The sequence below is a fragment of the Mustela nigripes genome, chromosome 2 (genome assembly GCF_022355385.1).
Source record: "Mustela nigripes isolate SB6536 chromosome 2, MUSNIG.SB6536, whole genome shotgun sequence".
Taxonomy (NCBI): Eukaryota; Metazoa; Chordata; class Mammalia; order Carnivora; family Mustelidae; genus Mustela; species Mustela nigripes.
The window spans coordinates 178,976,558-178,996,293 of NC_081558.1; the positions used below are offsets into that span (position 1 = coordinate 178,976,558).

At 36.4% G+C, this 19,736-nt stretch overlaps 1 protein-coding gene across 1 annotated transcript in view; it reads right to left on the bottom strand.

Annotated features, from left to right (window-relative positions):
- Positions 1-19,596, bottom strand: part of ZNF654 (zinc finger protein 654) — an 80,529-nt gene extending 60,933 nt beyond the window's left edge. Inside the window, exon 1 of the mRNA XM_059392133.1 lies at positions 19,306-19,596. Within this exon, the coding sequence (XP_059248116.1) occupies positions 19,306-19,494 (189 nt within the window). The 5' untranslated portion in view covers positions 19,495-19,596. The remainder of the gene's footprint in view (positions 1-19,305) is intronic.
- Between the last annotated feature and the right edge of the window lie 140 nt (positions 19,597-19,736).

Genomic DNA, 19,736 nt, shown 5'->3' on the forward strand with positions numbered 1-19,736 from the left:
GCTCATGTGTTCTCTCCCATTCTTGCTCACTCTCTCTCTCAAATAAATAAAGAAAATCTTAGGGGAAAAAAAAGTTTGAGGCAATGCAGAATTTGCAGTCTCAAGTTATCTCCCCCAAGACATTTATCAACTAAAAATAAAAAGACACTAACTTAAGAGAGTGCAGAAACCCCCCCAGACACAAAGTTAACCAAATCATCAAAATAAATACCACCAGTAAGTAATATAACTTATCATTATCATCAATCTCTTCAGATGGCATACCAAGAAAGAAACAATGGCATTTTTGTGGTACTTTTGCCAAAAATGCCTAAACTCATCCCAATCATGAAAAACCATCAGACAAACCCAAAATGAGGGATGTCTTACAAAAAAACTAATCAGTATTCTTCAAATGTGTCAAGGTCATGAAAGATGAAAAACTGAAGAACTGTTACACACTGGAAGAGACTAAGGGTAAGTAACAACTAAATACAATATGAGATCCAGAAATAACATCCTGGAACAGAAAAATCATCAGTGGAAAAACTGTTAAAATTTCTAATTAAGGTCTATAATTTAGTGATTATTACACCATTAGTTTTTTTTTTTTCTTTTTTAAGATTTTATTTATTTGTCAGAGAAAGCAAGCAAGCAGGGAGAACGAATGGCAGGCAGAGGGAGAAGCAGGTTCTTGCTGAGTAAGGAATCTGATGTGGGACTCAGTTCCAGGACTCTGGGATCATGACCCAAGCTGAAGGCAGACAGACACTTAACTGAATGAACCACTCCGGTGTCCCTCATTTTAAATATTTTAGACAAACTTTGATCCCTGTCAATTTTTCATTCAATTCCAAACTCACTAGGAAGAATAATATATTAAATGCTTCCCTCATAAACATTATAACTGGCAAATAAACAAGTGAACCCCCAAATATATGCACAAGCAAACACATATGAACATCAAATCAGAATGCAGGATGCCAGTGGTATACACAGATTATGTTTGCACATAATAATGACTTAACTGTCTTGGGCTAAGCAGAGCTCTGCATCTGACTTCAATTCAGCATGGCCTAGCAAGTATGGCTGAGGCAGTGATTTTATTATTGCATTTTTTTTTAAATGCCCTTTAGTTATACAGGGGTTTTATATATTAACAGATTGACAATTTTTTGTTCTTTCTGTCTGGTTTCTCAAACAACTGCAAGCCAGAGGATTAAACTGAGAAGCTGGTTAAATTCCATACGCACCTTACAACACTAGTATGTAAATTTCTAGCCTTTAAATTGTTAGTCCTGTGGAATATTACTGATCCATAAAAAAGAATGCTATTTTGCTATATGCAATGAGGTGGATGGAGCTAGAGTAATAAACCAAGCAAAATAAGTCAGTCAGAGAAAGACAAAAACTGTATAATTTCACTCGTATATGGAATTAAGAAACAAAAAAGATGCACAAAGGGCAAAAAGAGAAAGGAAAAAAAAAATCAAGAAAGAGATTCTTAATTATGAAGAGCAAAATGATGGTTACCAAAAAGAAGAGGGTTGGAAGGATGGGGTAAATAGGTAATGGAGATTAAAGCGTGCCCTTGCTGTGATGAGCACCAGGTAAGTTATAGAACCATCAAATCACATATACTGTACATCCAAAACTAATATAACATGGTATGTTAAAAAAAAATTTCTTAATTTGATAAAAACTGAAAAATAAATAGTCCTAGATCAGCTGAACTAACTCTGTCCCTCTCCTTCTTAATTTTGTTCTCAAACAGCAGCTCTTAGATTCATGTACCTTGTCCAAAGGCTTCTAAACTCAGTGTCACAGTATGGTCTCAAGTAACTTCTGGAATTGATAAGTACATAAATCTAATTAAGGATTCAGATATGAAGATTTTATCTGAGTTCAACAAAGATGACCAGTAGATTTTATCAAGTGAACAGATGAAGAAGAGTCAGATTCCTTATTATATAGTACATAAATCATTTTCTTAGACTGGGACAGAAGAAAAATTCAATGGATTATAAATTCAAAAGGCCAAAAGAGAAACTTAAAAGGTCCATGCATCAAACACTAACTTTAGGTACCAGGTTTGCCTACTCTCAAGAACCAAATATGCTTAAAAATAATACAGTTAAAACAACAGTGGTGGAGTTAAAAAAAAAATAAAAGGAGGTAGGTTATGTTGATAAAGATGAAAGAGAGGTACTACCTTAAGAATAAGTTCACACTTAGAAAAGGCTAGATAGGGGCACCTGCATGGTTCAGTCAGTTAAGCAGTCTGACTCTTGATTTCTGCTCAGGTCATGATCTCAAAGTCATGAGATGGAGTCCTGCTTCAGGCTCTGTGCTCAGTGGAGAGTCTGCTTGAAATTCTCTCCCTCCCCTTGTCCCTCTGCTCCTTCCCTTGCTCCCTCTCTCACTTTCTCAAATAAATAAATCTTAAAAAAAAAAAAAGACAACTAGACAGACAGGAAAAAAGGAAAAGAAAATACATATATACCAGAACTATGTGCTCTTAAAAGCAGAATTAAACGGAGAAGGATATTTTAGTTGTTCCTCATTAGAGAGGAAGGGTGACTAGTTCCAAAGGTACGTAACAGAGGAATGGAAAGTAACTTTGGATGGAAATCTAAGTGAACCAGACTAGAAATTCAACTATGGCAAGATGTTCTTTTAAAGAAATAGAAAGTCCATAACAAGAGCAAGTGAAAAACCACACCTTGAAGGCCATTACATAAGGTAACATAAAGTTTGCACAGATCTGAAGGTAAAACAAAACAAACAAAAAAACCTGGAAAATTACCTTAAAATACCAGAAGCATCATGGACATTTCAAATTACTAGTTATTATGGAGGGTAATATATGGTATGGCATGGTGCCACAATGGAAAGGGCCCAAGGGACTCAAAGTTAGGCATCAGAGAGTGAATAAGGAAAAGCAACACTGAAGAAAAACAGGAAGTCAGTCCTAGGTCTGAGGTTGCGCTGATAAAATTTTCTTTAAGTGAGGGAGATGAAGAGTGGGCAAAATTTGTTCGATAATGAATGTTTTTTAATGAACTCAGAATTCCTTGACTTTCATCTAGGATGTCGTGGGAGATCTTAAAAGAGGTAATTGTAGAACATTCAAACCTGAGCCCAAATGCAAAGAGAAAGGAAAAGGTAGACGAGAGAAGCCAACTAAAGGCTAAAATGTAAGCAAAACCAAAAACCAAGTATGTTTATCTGAAAGAGTGTAACTTACTGTTGCTGAAAGGAAATGTGACAAAAAGGAATGTTTATACTGTCAATGAAACAGAACAAATGATGCAAGGCCCAGAACAGCTAAAAGCAGGGTAAAGAAAAGGTCTAGAGGAGCAAATGGCAAAAGAGATTGTTTTCACCTGGCTCTTTCAAGCACAGACATCAGGAACATCAAAAGCAGCTGCATTCTGGTACCTGTTTATGGTTATTACCCAATTAATAAAAATGTGGGGCACATCAGGAGTGCTTTTATAAAGGTTCTAGCTCAATAGGTCTGAGAATTTCAGGGAAGATGAAGGTAGCCCGGGACTAAAAATGTCTTGGCACAAGCCTGGGAACAAAGAAATCCAGAGATAAGGACAGAACACTTGGGCTTTGGAAATTGTAGGGCTGGAGTCCTGTAGAGACTGTGCCTTGAACTTTACACACTATAAGTGACACACTATTTACAAAAGATAGTATAGAAGCTGTGCCACTAAACAGAATGCACACTTATTACAGCACAGGAATACCAGGACTACACAAAAGAAATGGAAATTAAAAGTTTTTAATATATGAAAAAAATTTAAAGGAGGAAACATCAAACATACTCTAGTGCCCCGGGCCGCCTTCCACAGAAATTGCAAACTTTGCAAGGCAGAAATTCAAATACACTTTCAAGGAAGCAGAAATGTTCAGATTAAGTGTTCCCACTGCACCCCCCCCCCCAAAATATGATAAACATAAAATGGCACATTCAAACACTTGGTGAATTTTCCCAGTAAAACTTAGATAGAAGGGCTAGGTGCTGGCAGTTGGCATAACTCACTGGCACCCTAGTAAGGTTGAAACCAAAATTGATTTGATATCCTGTTTTCTGTGCACCCATCATTCCTGTGATATCACTGAAGTCTACTGGCAAAAGTAATGCACGTCAGGGCCCCTGGGTGGCTCAGTGGGTTAACCCTCTGCCTTTGGCTCATGATCTGAGTCCTGGGATCCAGCCCCACATGGGCTCTCCGCTCAGCAGGGAGCCTGCTCCCCACACCCCCCACACACACCTGCCTCTCTGCCTACTTGTGATCTCTCTGTCAAATAAAAAAATAAAATCTTAAAAAAACAAAAACTAATGCAAGTCAACTGGACTATATACTAAGTTGAAGGAATTACTGTTTTAAATTTAATGGATATTGGACTGAGTAGAGGAATACATTTTGCCCTACTGACCTTCTGGATTCTTTAAAAAATTAAGACACAAAAGAAACCGGGAGTTAAATAAGCCTCTTTTAGGGAAGTGAAAAAAGCTACTCCCAATCAGAGAAAAACCACCCAAGCTACAGCTCTTGAAAAATCCCCACCTCTGACTGTAGGGGCACACGAAATACCACTGGCTCTGATTAAGCAATATTCTGAAAGGAACAAATTTGGGATCTTACCCTCTTCAGATTCTTGGTAAACTGGATAATGGGAGACAATTCATTTGATCAAATTTGATACATTATTAGTTGACATTTGGTCCCCTGTCCCCAAATTAAAACCTGGAAAGAAATTTTAAACTTAAAAATGACTACAAGTAAGTTAACTCTCAAACACAGAAGGCTCCTCTATTAAAAAGCCTTTACTCCAAATACTAAAGTATTACTAAAAAGAGAAAAGAAATTTTGAGTTCTGTATTTCAATAAACTTTATCATCGGTTACCTGAAAATGCCTTGTTCTTAAATGAGAATGCATATCCTCAACATTAAAAAAACATATCTGTTTTGGCTAGTGACTAACAATTCTGTTCCTTAACTCTTCAGACCCAGTAGTCAGACTGTACTGATCATTTAGATCCCTTAATTGGTCCTTCTACCATTTACTATTAATATTACCACCATATTACTAGAGACTTCAAACTAGAAACCCAATGCAAGTTCATAAAATTCTTTGTTCCTGTCTCCACATTTAACCAGATGCTAAACACTTTATTTCCATATTTCCTGAAATTGTTCTTGTCTCTCCATTTTCACTGCCACGTCAGGCCCTCAATCACTCCTTTTCTGAAATACTCCAAAAGCTTCCTTTTGTCTAGGCTTTCATTCATTACTTCATCAAGTTTATTTTAAAACAGTATTTTATGAGTAATAATGGTACCACTGTGCCCTTAAACCTAAAATTCAAATTCTAAGCCAAGATCTAGACCAACCCATTTTTTCTTTAATCTTAATATGGACCAATACTTTTCTGAATATATGTTTTAGTCCAGTGGTTCTCAAACTTTAGTATGCATCAGAATCATGGGAGGTTTGTGAAAAAACAGACTGCTGGGCCCCAGCCCAAGTTTCAAGATTCTCTAGGTCTGGGGTGGGGCCAAGAATGTGCATTACTAATAAGTCTTCACACTCTACTGCAGGTCTAGGGAATCACACTTTCAAGAACCACAGCCCTACACAATTAACTACCCCCATTCATAAATACATCAATATCATCTACTTTTTAACAAATTATCTCCTCTACTTATACTTTCCTCCTCCTCATACCACTTCCTTTTTCATGTCTACATTTTAATACTAACAATTTTTTAAGACTCAATTCAAATGTTACCTCGTCCACTAAAACTTTCTCAAATTACGACTATTAGAAATAGTCTCTCCAGCTGAACTTGGAGAGGACTTAATATACATTGTGTTAGTGGGACTAGCCACCATTTCGCTGTTTTAGGTTTATTTATATTTACTCATTCATTTATTCTAAACTTACTGAGTACTTACTGTGTACCAAGTACTCTCATGCTTTCATTTTTAGTAGAAGGAAAACTGGTACACAAATATACATTAGATGGTGTTAAGTACCTTGGAAAACAAAACTCTAGGTAAACGGAAAAGAGAATGCTAGAGATAGGATGCTACCTTATACTTTCAGTGGGGTGTTCAAGGAAGGCTTCCATCTCTTATAAAAGGATATTTGGGGAGGGGCCTAGAGCAAACCATATAGAAATCCAAACGAAAAGTGTTTCTGACAGACAAAACAAAAGCCAATCGCCAAGGCCAAGGGCAGGGGCATATGTATTCAAGTTAAAGGAAGGGCAAAAATGCTAGTGCAGTTGAAGGTAATTAGTGGAGGCAAAGAGTATTATGAGACTAGTCAAAGAGATAGACAAGAGCCGATCATGAAGCACTATAGTCCACTATAAGAATTTTGGCTTTTTGAGACAGAAAGCATGGAAGGTTTAGAAGAGATCTCACGTATCTTTAAAGGGATCACTTTGGTTGTATGGAAAATAAACAAAAAAACTGGAAGCAGGAGATAAAATAATCCAGAGAAAAGATAACTGTGGTTTAGATCCAGGTCATAACAGTGCGTTGTCAGATAGGTCTTTTCTCCCTTATCAGATGTTTCAGTTCCTTAAAGGCAAAAGTTGTGACTTTTTTCCTTCTTAAATCCCCTATAACCATTAAAATGAAGCTTTTCACATAGTTTACAGACAATTTTTTTAAGAATACTTTCTATAACACTTCAATGGTACTTTATTTATCTAGATCTATGCCTAAAATAATTAAGGATAATTCTACTGGTATTAAGAAAAAGTAAGTTACATACTATCTGAAAGACACATATGCAGCATTTTAAAAGCACCTATTAATTTATGAGTACTTAATAATTGAAAGTAAATTCAAAGTATAAAAGAGAGAACACAGGGCACCTGGGTGGCTCAGTGTTTATAAAGCCTCTGCCTTTGGCTCAGATCATGATCCCAAGGTCTTGGGATCAAGCCCCACATCGGGCTCTCTGCTAAGCAGGGAGCCTGCTTCCCCCCTTCTCTCTGCCTGCCTCTCTCTCTGCCTACTTGTGATCTCTGTCAAATAAATAAAAATAAAAATAAATAAATTAAAAAAAAAATTCTGAATCAAAGACAACAGACCAAAAGACCACATATCTGATAATCCCGTTCGTATGAAATGTCCAGAAAAGACAAATTTAGAAAAACAGAAAACAGATCAGTGACCTACAGTGAAACTGCAGATTAGCTGTAAACAAAGTATAGGGACTTTATGGGAGTGATAAAAGAGAAAAAAAGAATCTAAAAAACTCTTAAAGAGTTTAAGAACAGAATGACTTCCGCTAATATAGAAAATTAAGAAACTATAAATACAGTAATTTTTTTCATAAAAATCAAGAAAAGTTAAGGAGCAGCATAGTTAGAGCTAAGTGCCAAGAAGCAAAAATTGCATATCCACTCTAAGTATATAAGCATAAGATGACACAGGAAATCAAAATAATAAAAGGATAAATGAATTTTAAGATCCTCATAACTTAGTTCTACCTACTTTTTTACAACTTTCTCCTTTCTAGAAGAGTTTGGATTATGTATGAAAGCAAATCATCCACATACATATATACTGTCCACATATAACCACTACATCATGGTGTATTTCCCTTTTCAAGCTGTGTGACTTGGGGTTAGTTGCTTAATCTCTCTGAGTCTCACCTGCACTATTCATAAAATGAAGATTAAAAATAGTATCTATCTCACAGGGTTGTTGCAAAGAATAAATGAGAATCTAGGACATGGGCTGACATACTTTTTCTTAAAGAGCCAAAAAGCAGCTTATGGACCATACATGCTCTATCCCAACTACTCAACCCTGCTGTTGTATCATGAAAGCAGTCATAGGAAATGTAAAAATGAATGTGCAATACTGCTTATGTCACAATGGCTTACAGCAAAGGTTCATAACTTTTTGATGTTTGGGGATTGTTGTTGAGATGTGTTGTGTTTTTTTAGCAAGTTTTGAAATTCTTAAAGAGAATATGACATAAACAAAAAACAGACCAAAAATATCTTCAGTCTTATTCAACAAGGAAATGGCAAATACAGCTTTTTGCAAACAATTTCAGAGAGTTCACAGACCTTCTGAAGTATAAGAATGGTCCTATATTATATCATCAAAAAATCCTATTTCTAGGGGCGCCTGGGTGGCTCAGTGGGTTAAGCCTCTGCCTTCGGCTCAGGTCATAATCTCAGGGTCCTGGGATGGAGCCCCACATCCGGCTTTCTGCTCAGCATGGAGCCTGCTTTCCTCTCTCTCTCTCTCTCTGCCTGCTGCTCTGTCTACTTGTGATCTCTCTCTCTGTGTCAAATAAATAAAATCTTAAAAAAAAAATCCTATTTCTAATGAAGTGGCTCAATTATCTTCACCACTCCTGCCTTCTCTAAAAAATACATATGAGCACAGTGAGACCGCAACAGCCTACGTTCAAGCTATATAATCCTATTACAAATTTTCTACCTAAATTTTTTTGTATTATTATATTTTCCTAGGTCATTATATAGTCATCGAACACATCATTTTTTAAGGCTAAATAACAGTTTATGGGGGCTAAAAAGTTTTCAACTATTTTAGATGTTCTGGCTGCTTTTGTATTTTCAATTTATTCCTTTCATTAATTATAATTAATATTATGATAAATAGTCTTATATCCAAATTTATATTTCCTCAAAAGTTAATGCTTAAGGAAAAATACTAAGCCAACAGGTAAAAATAATTTTTAATGTTTGTAATATATTTTGATGAATAGTGGTCCAGAAAGGTTGTGGTGATATTTACTCCCACAGCTGAAAATGAGCTGTCCATTTCACTAAACCCTCATAAACATGAAATATAAATTTTAGACTTAACTTTTTACCTGAGAGACCTTTAGGCAAGAGTTTTCAAAACATGGTAAAAGGAAAGATAATTAAGCTCTAAAATACATACCCACTGTATCCTAGATTAGTAAGAATTCCACATCTACACAAGGTTATAGCTAAGTAATATGTACAGACTTTAACCATTGAAGATAAGTATCTGAAACACATTCCATACTCTCCTGCCTTCAAAACACAATAATATAATTTGCAATGACGCAGAACTAGAAGATAGATGGAACAGATGGATGGAACTAGAGGGTATTATGCTGAGGGAAGTAAGTCAATCAGAGAAAGCCAATTATCATATGATCTCCCTGATATGAGGAATTTGAGAAGAAACATTGGGGGTTTGGGGGGTAGGGAAGGAAAAAATGAAACAATATGGGATCTGGAGGGAGACAAACTGTAAGAGATTCTTAATCTCACAAAACAAACTGAGGGGTGGGAGGTTAAAGAGAGGGTGATTAAGGGCATTGGGGAGGTTATGTACTATGGTGAGTGCTGTGAAGTGTGTAAGCCTGACAATTCACAGACCTGTACCCCTGGGGCCAATAATACACTATATGTTAATAAAAAAAAATGTTGTATTAGTTGTTACACAAATAAGATGCCCTATTATCCAAATAGAAAAACAATAACAACAACATGATAACATAAAATAAGTCAGAACTCTTGCATTTTAAAAATAAATACTATAGTGAGCCACTGCTTCTGAGAGAAGTATATCCCATTTAGGTGGGTTTAGAAAAACAAAAGAAATAAAAGGGTTGAGAATCACTTCTTAATGGGAATTTCTGATAGCTTAAGTTTGATTTTTTTTTCTCTTTTACATTTATGAACATCTTTAGTTTCTGCTGCCTTGACTTTTTAATCACTATTTCTACTCAGTCCACAACTGCTTTATTAAATACATATACAGAGATGTTACGATACCAAATGCATATTCCTAGGTACAGTATAATGTAAGTGTATACTGAAATGGCTAAAAACATACAGGCTCTGGACAGTCAGGCTGGCCAGATTCCACTCTGACAATCACATACTATCTACAGTGCTTTAGTCAAGCCATTAACTCTCTCGGTCTTAAGTTTCCTGATCTGTAAAATGGGAACAGGGCCACACAACCTATAGGGTAATGGATTAGGTGATAAGACAAATGAAAGGATTCTTATGATGATGTGAGGTAATAAAATGCCTACGTCATGAAATGAAGTGAGACGAATGACAAGGGCAATGTGACTTTTTGACAATATGTCAAAAGGAGGATCATCTGCTTCTGGACCACAGCTGACCTCAGGTAACTGAAAACACAGAAAATGAAACCATGGATAAAGGGGCTACTATACTGACATAACTGCTTCTCTACCTTCTCTCTTTCCTCATTTGACTTCTCTGTACCATTTTTTACCCCAAATGAAGCCAGAAAATGAGCCTGTGTCCTTCTTTCTCAAAGTTAATTAACTGATCAATTACAACACTCAACCTCAAATGAATATAACTAATCATGTAACTAGTCATGCCTTCACCTATGCAGATAAGCACTGCTGAACAAAAGTGTAGACTAGTGGTACTCCACATTAATAATCAGCAAATTCAAATGGTTCTGTAGGTCAATTCAACCTACCTCTCTAAGAAGCTACCATTTTAGACCCCCATTTGCCTTAAACCTCCAACCAGCACCATGTACATTCAACAGATACACTTTTCCTGCTACCCCAAAGCTCCTACATAAAGCAAACCCTCCATTTGTACTTTGAATCTTAATCTTCCTTCCCCTTTTGGAATCTTATTTTATAGATTATCCCTTCTTTCTTTTGTAGATTTACCTCATCCTCAAACTACTCCACTCTGACTTCTGCTCCTATCACTGTGTCAAAACAGCTCTGCTTAAAATCACCAAAGACCTCTCTGTGTTAATTCAATGGTTGGATCTCAATAGCTTTCAATGTCAAGTACCATTCACTCCATCCTGAAACATTCTCTTCCATTGACTTCTCTGATACCATAGTTACTTGGTATTCTCCAATCTCTTTAACTAATCCTTCTCAGATTTCATATGAAGACTCAATCTTTTCTAACAGGAAATTTAACTGTGGAGTTGCTGAAGGTTCATTTCTAAGTCCTCCCTCTTTTGCCATTCCATATTGTCTCCCCATGTTAGCTCATTCATCCACATGGCTTCAAATACCATCCATCCACATAGCTAGGATGACCAGATCTCACTTCAGCACTCTGGATTCTATAAATTCAGCTATCTCTAAGATCCCTCTTGGCTAAGGCAAAGGCATCTTAAATTCAACATGTTCAACTAAACCAAAAACTCCCAGCAAACCTCAACTTGCCCAAGAATCCAAAAATAGGCAAGCGTCTTATTAAGCCCTATTTTATTGTATTATATACCTATTCTTTGAAGAACTAATCAAAGTTATAATTGTACACAAAAACAATGCCTGTTTGCTTACTTCTACAGACCTAGTGCCTTATATAACTGACAAGCTTCAACTATAATATCAATGACTTTTTTTCCTACTGCCTAGATGTGAAAGCCTTTCAGCTATTTTCATACTCACTTCTGCTTTGAAGAGTTGAGTGTACCCAGTGTTTGATACAGTGTTTGGTGCGGGGTACTAGACTTTAGGATAGTATGTGACAAATTATACAGACAGAACTCCTCTCACGTTGAGTTTGTCAGTGGTATTCCACCACGGCTCTAACCAGGTGACATTGATTGGGTCTCATACTAGGAACAGACCCACGGTGAATAGAATATACTGCTGAAATAATGAGCTGACCTGTCAGAGAAATAGGGAGCTAAGAAATCAATGTGATATATATTATATGAAGGCTAAAGATAACCTATCTAGTATTAGATTTATTGGAAATTACAAAACTTAAAAATACTCTCTAATTTAGATGAGGTACTACTATAACTACAATGTAACCAGAATTAATATTTCGTTAAGTAAACTAGTTTAGATTTTAAATGTTTTACTATTCTTACCACTGCATATTAATGCACTTAAAATAGTATACCAATTAACCATAGTTTACTGATCTTATTTATGTTTTCAAATAACTTACACTGATTTTACCATAGCTTTCTTAAATTCATTAAAGTTCTCTTTTTGTTTGTGATCACTAAGGTATAGTTTAGTACTTTTTGGCAGAAAAATCAAGATTCAGTGCCAACAATAATAGTACAAATGGTGCCTCACTTGTGTTTGGCAGAACTACAAATGATGGTATCATTAAAATACTTAAAAGCAAAGAACTTCATTTAAAAATATTTTCTCCTACCATTTTATCTACAAAGTTAAAACTGAGATTAACTTTTTTTAAGCCAGTATGATGGGTGGTTATTAGAAAGCAATATGGACATATTTTTAATGCAAGATTGTGTAAAAAGAAGTTATTTAAATTTAGTTTCATTGGTTAACCTAAAATGATCTTTGTAAGTTCACATAACCGATTCATTTTTTTTAAAGTTACATACTCTTAGTAAACAAGGAGTTCACATTTTATCATACTCAAGTAATCTGGCATTTACAGCATTTATTCACAGAAAATAAGACAGGAAGGTAGGAAGAGTAAAAAATAAAGTGTTTTTTATACTTTTATTTTTCCTCTGATTATAAAGATAGTTGGTTTAATCAAGAAAATATAAAAAAATTAATAAGTATAAATAAAATAATCAAATTCAGCTATAAATTTATCATGAAGAAGTTATCCATTTATTAACAATTTGGTATATTTCTTTTCAGTCTTTTTTATTTTCAAAAATGGAATTACCCCTTCCTATGCCTTTTCAGTAGATACTACAGCATGAACAGTTTCCCATTTGAATAAATATTTAAAAATATGTCTCTCAGGAGAACATAGGATTCCACTACATGTAACTATTCCCCTAACTTTGGTCATTAAAGTTATTGTCAAGGATTTGCTATCATAAATAATGTCATAAGGAACAATAAGTACCATTCAATTCTGAAAGTCAATTTAAAACACATTAAACAAAAACAGCACCAAAGCATTTAGCTCCCCAAATATAGCCATCAAGATTTAGGATTCACTTTGCTTTGTTTTTTCCTAATTATAATAAATTAATGTGTTTCCATGGAATTCACCTTTTATGAACACTGCAAATGTCCCAAATGTGTCAAATTTTGAAAACCATTTTTAAAAAGCTGAAGTTTTAATTTGCAATTTAGTAATATAAATTATTTTGCCAAAAAGAACGCACAAAGTTAATCTGTGTGATGAAACTATTTCTAGCTCCGAATATTCACTACAAAGTACAACAGGAAGTAGGATACTCCTTTTCAAAAGTAAGTTAATCACTTTGAATTAGTTTCAGTTCTTTCCCTTTTCATCATCTTTCATGTCTATTATTCTTTATTGAGCTGAAAAATGAATTTGAGATTTCTAGTTAAATATGGCAGATTGAACACACATTTATTTCTATTCCCACTTGAAAAATCCACTGAAATAATAGTAAAAATATTTTTGTTTCAAAAGACCTAAACCCACAAGGAGGAAAACAATGAAGAGAAAAGATGACAACATTCAAATAGCTATTATTTAGAAAGGAGGGAGGGAATTCAGGAACAAGTTAATTTGTACTGAAGAACACCAGAAAATCTCAGGAATTTGAAACACCATGTATCTTCAAAAGTGGAGGTGAGAGTGAAAAACAGTATGTTCAAAGTCCCCCCTAGATCCCTTCCCCTACCAGATCAATGGAAACTCGGGATTCTCTGAAGAGGCTGAATTCTAAGAGGCTCGGGAAATGGGCAGAGGAGGAAGGGGTTAGAAGGAAGGGAAGCAATAAAGAGGAAAGTCGGGAGCGGTAGTAAAATCAAAGTGTACAAACTGAAGAGTGAGTCTGTAAGGTACTCCCTACCCTCACCATTAACTAGACTAACTGATCATATCCCTAACGAGGAAAAAAATTATAAACATGGAGGTAAAAATCCTAAGAGCTAAAATAGTTGTAAGTAACTGCCTCCAGGGAATATGTGGATTAAGAATGGGACAGAGTATGACTGCAGCTTTTTATGATAAGCTGGGGGGGAGGGGGGGCACGGAGACAAGACACGACTGGTAGCCTAATATCCTAATATCCTTGTTTTCTTCTCCCTTACTAGCAGAATCAAAGACATGTGTTTATCAGGAAAAATAATATGAAAAAATATTAAAAATTCCTAACTTTTTTTTTTCAAATGGGGATAGCTAACAAGGTAGAAATTGAAGTCACTGAGTAGGATTTAGGCAATGTATGTCTTACCCAGACACACCCTGTTCCTACTACTTAGAACTCAGATGTGATGGCTGGAACTCCAGCAATTATCTAGAGTCACGAGGCAAACTTGAGATAAGACAACAATGACTGATAAGAAAAAGCAAATGATGGCACTATGATGATAAAGCCACCATATCATTTCCATACTATCCATTCAAGACTTTTCACATAAAAAATAAATGTATACAACTGTTTAAGCTCTTTAAGTCAGGTTTCTATTAGAAGCAAAATTCAATTCCTGATATTTAAGACCTTTTAAAATAAATACATATAAAACATTTATAAAAATTCAAAATAAAAAATAATCCCAATTAATATCATGAATTGTTAATAATGTATTCTTATACCCTAGAGAAACTACTCAACTATAAATACTATGTAAATTCTATATTAAGACTAAAAAATAAAGACCATATTTTCCAAAAACAATTAAATTTTTTAATTTCTCTAGGGGCGCCTGGCTGGTTCAGTTGGAAGAGCACACAACCCTTGATCTCAGGGTCATGATGAGTTTAAGCCCCACGTTGTGTGTAGAGATTACTTAAATAAATAAAACTTTTTAAAAAAAAGCTTAAATTTTAATTTCTCTAAAGAGACATTAGCATGTATTTTTAAAAATGTATTTTTGCCATTTGTATCAGTATTACAGACATAAAGTATCCACTGAGTTTCAAAGTAAGGTTATAGTGGGGTTTCTCAACATTGGCACTACTGGTATTTTGGGTCGGATAATTCTTCGTTGTTGGAGCTGCCCTGTGCATGTTCAACAGCCTCCCTGGCCGCTACCCACATAATGCCAATAGCAACCCCCAATGAAGACAAAAATAACTCTAGACTTAAAGAAGGTCCCCTGAAGAAACAAAATCTGAGAAAATGTAGTTGTTTCTGCACATCATTTAGTATTTCATCAGAGTCTTCTAGTTAAATAACAGAATTTTAGAAATGTAACATTCCTAAATTTTCTCTAAATTTTATTGTGGGATACAAACTATAAATGATCTACAGATTAGATTATCTCTCCTGTCCCTCTTAAGCCATCAGAGGATTTTGCACTACAGAAATATTAATAGCTTCTACCTATTTAATCTTATCTACATGCCACACAGAGTACTAAGCACTTCAGGTTCATTCTCTCCTTTTCTACTCATGACATCCTCATGGGATGGCTAGTAACCCTAATGTAGTAAAAAAAAACAATTTAAAATCTATTTTAGGAGTGCCTGGGTGGCTCAGTGGGTTAAAGCCTCTGCCTTCAGCTCAGGTCATGATCCCAGGGTCCTGCTGGGATCGAGCCCCCGCATCATAGAGCTCTCAACTAGGCGGGGAGACTGCTTCCTCCTCTCTCTCTGCCTGCCTCTCTGCCTACTTGTGATCTTTGTCTGTCAAATAAATAAATAAAATCTTTAAAAAAAAATCTATTTTAATCAACATATCAAAGTATTTCCAGAAATATTTCTTTATTACTCACTATATTCTTTCTGGCACTAAACTAAGAACAAAGTACCTTAACTTGCTAGTATATAAATTTATGATGAAAACAATTCAATACACCTACAACAAGGTAAGTTGAATTATTACAACCATCATATATTAGAGAAATAATTCACAGTACCAAAGAAGTCAGAGAAATGATAATTACCTATTTCTTCAAATATTTTTTATACTGTGGCATAATGAAAGAGAACTTTTAAAATTTTTCATCCATGCTCCCTGAGTACTTTCAGTAACTACTTTTCCCCTTTACACAACTTGCCCCCAAAAATTCCTTTTATAATTATTTGAAAAATTTTTAGATGATTTACTTACTTGACAGAGAGTAGAAGCAGGGGGAGCCCCAAGGGGAGCAGCAGTGGGAGAGGGAGAAGCTGAGCAGGGAGCCCCATGTGGGGCTCAATCCCAGTACCCTGGGATCATGACCTGAACTGAAGGCAGAGACAACATATTGAGCCACCCAGGCGTCCCCTGAGGATTTATTTGTAATTTCAGTTTGCACTTCAGTAGAAATTGAGGCTGGGTTCAAATCCTGGCTTGCCCACTTACTGGAACTTAAGACAAGCTAACTTATTTAGGCCTCAATTTCTATTTTGTAACTTGCATAATAAGACCAATATGAAGGATTTAATAGTTAGTGGGCCCTCGATATAAATTGTATTTCCCCCTCCTTCCCTCCTTAAAGCAAATGAAGTATCAGTTAAGGGCCAATTCTATTTAAGCATTTGTTCAGAGTCTACAGATAAGAAAGAGCCCAGGGAGATGTGACAAAAAGTTAGTCCAGCATTAGACCATGTAACTATTTGGAAACCAGCACTTTCAGTATCTCAAATTCATCATCTCAAAATTAGCTGAAATCTCAGGGGCTATTCCCTTAGTTTAAAATTTTATAATTACTGGTATTGCTTCTCAAATAGAAAAGTATATCATTAAAGTACTGAGTGTAGGCATAATTTATCACATATATTATCTACTGTCTTCTGTTTTACTTCTCCTTGTGGTAAAAGACACAAGAAGCTCTCTTTTTAAGTGCTCCTTCCTCTCTCCCTTCACCCACACAACTAACTGCCAAGACATTTTGATTCATATTTCTCTCTGAAAGGAAGATAAATTGGAGCCTTTCTTCTCAACACCACAAGGCTCTGTGTATAATTCATGTATTTAGTTAACTGTCAACCACCCAAGTGTATATTATCCATTTCATAGATTACCCATGATTAAGTAATTTACTAATGAATATATGTTACTTAATATTATTCTTAGTAAACATTAGGAAACCAAATGCTTAAAAAGAAACAATCTTTGGGAATTAGTTATATGATCCACTGCTTCTCTTACTGGCAAATAAAACAGAACTACTACACTAGGATCATATTAATCAACAGATAAAATTCAACTTAATACAGATAATCCTTTATTCCATCTTAAAGTCTTAATACAAAAAAAAATTTCACAAGGCTCACCTGCAAGGTAGAACTAGGGCAGGAACCCTAAGAACAGATCTACTGGTAATCTGAAGTACTATAAAATATGTAATGAGGTTTCAGGTAAAAGTCGGTAACATGAAAGTATTCAATATAACTTAACTCATAACTTAGCAATATAAAATAAAAGTTTGTTAAGTATTTCCTGTTTAGTTTATTTTCTTGGATATTTAGGAGGTACTGGAGAGTTTTATAGAACCATCAACTTCATTTGTTCTTAAAATAATTTACTGTCATTGTTCAGATGCTGTATTTCACAGGCTAAATTTACTAATTTGTTCTTAAAACTGATTTCAAGATACAGAAGAGTAGTTAAAAGTTTTACAAAAATGTCTCGCCCTCAAAATTTCAAATTCTACAGAAATTAACAGTTATCTGATCAAGTAAATTAACAAAGCTAAATGTAACCAAAACCAAGTTGCTCATTAATGATATAAAAGCAAAACAGAAAAAAATGAAAAGACCTTCTGCCATTGAATATATTAAAAAAATCAAATGTAACCTAATTTTCAGAAATTTTAAATACCATAGTTACAAAGTCTACCTGTAACATGGTTTCTACATATAAAATACACAGTTAGACAATAAGTACTGTAAAGACACTGATCTCTAAATCCAGTGAAAGCCAATACCAAAAAAAAAAAAAAAAAAAAAAAAATTTTCAAGAAAAATAGAGAACAATGCCAAAGAAAATCGACACACTTTATACCAAGACAATTTCCACCTTCAAACCAACTTATCTATGGATGTGGGAGGGAGTAAAAAAAAAATTTTTTTTATTTAAGCTAAAATGTTAAAAACTTACCTGAAAATGTCAACTCTGTCCTTTTTCTTTCAATGCTTGTAAAGGCATAAAATCAAATTTCAGCAAACACAATAACCACTTCTTGTTAACTTTATTCCTACTTGTTACCACAATGAAATGAAGCTAAATTCAATTAATATGTAAAAGATTCAAATCCTTTACATATTCCCTCATTTAATTACTCTCCCTATTTGGAAGAAGAGGAAACTAAGGCACAAAATGATTAAGTAACTTGCAGGTTACTCAGGTTACGGGGTAACAAAACTAGGAAGTGGTGGAGCCATGATTTGAACCCTATACCTCCAAGATAACAAACAAATTAAAAAAGGAATGGAGTGTTCAAGGAGTGTTAAAAAAAATTACAAAACAGTTTGCAAAACAAGAGTGTTGTGAACGAGAACGAAAATTTTAAACTATATATACATGTAGATGTGAATGTAAATTACACAAATTTTACCCCTAGACAAGTACTTTGTTGTTCTAATATTTGATTACGGTCAAACACTCCTAACTACATCAAATCGTAGTGGCAGATTACCAAGTAAATAATTTACCGTCACCGTCCGGACATTGTATTTTACAAGCTACATAAAATACATTGTAATTTAAAACATGGAAGGGGGTGGTGAGGTAAGCCGAGCAATAGTTTAAGGAAAACTACTTTCTCTACCAGTCGTTTATTAGAAAAGGGAGTACGTAGGTCGGGGAACCAGGGTAAGACAAGGTAAGATGACAATCACACAGCCTTAACCCCACCTCCCAAAAAAGTAACAGTGGGTCAGCACCTGAACCGACTGGAGAACTGGCCCACTGGGATCTCGTGAGGGGATGACAGGAGACCCTGGCAGAGGGGGAGGGGTGGCGATGACAGGAGAGGGGGCGGTAGAGAGATGGCATGCCACCCATCTCCGAAAAAGGGGAGAATACGGGGGGCAAGGGGCGGAGAAGGGAAGGCAGGAAATGTTGCCAGAGATTCCAAATGAGGTGAGAAGGAACTGGGTAGGAAACCCAAGAAGGCGGGACCCTCGGGCAGAGAGGGGGGTCTGTTCGGAGCAGAGGAGGCATGTCAGTACACAGCCTTCCTGCCAGCTGACCCTCCTTCCCTCTAGTCCCTCTACCCCTGACAAACTCTCACTTTCTCAGCAACCCTAAACCCGCGGGTCATCCCAGTCCCGCTCCCTGCCCCCCACCCCAAGCCGGATAGGTGGAGAAGGGAGCTTCACTCTCTCTCCTTGTTGGTCTGGGGGAGCGAACACCGGACACAGCCCTGATTCGAGAACAAGAAGGGCAGGAGACGCAAGGAGGCCCAGGACCCGGGTGACAAGTCCGGGCGGCCGACGGGAGCCTCACCTGACAGAAGCGTCGGCAGTAATCCCGACTGCTGATCCCAAAGCCGCCGACACCGCAGCTGCCGCCGCCAGCGCCACCTCTACCGTCGCCCGCAGCTCTAAACCCAACAGGGCCTGGCGGGGACTCCACAATGGCCACGAGCTCTTCTCCGAGGCGTTCGGCCTCTTGATCGCTCTCTTCCTCCGCCATGAGGCTCTCGCCGCCCAGCGCGTACCAGCCCCTACGCCGCCGCCGCTGTAGCTGCCTCGGCTAACCTCCTCCTCCTCTAGTTCCCTCCCCCTTCCCTCCGCCCCAGCCGGACAGGGGCCTCTCGGCTGGCTCTACTTCCGGCTCCGCCCACCCACGCCCCCAGTTTTCATTGGAGAAGTCTAGCCGCCAATCATACACATGCCCACCCTTCCATTCCCATTGGCCAAATCAGCCGTCGGTTT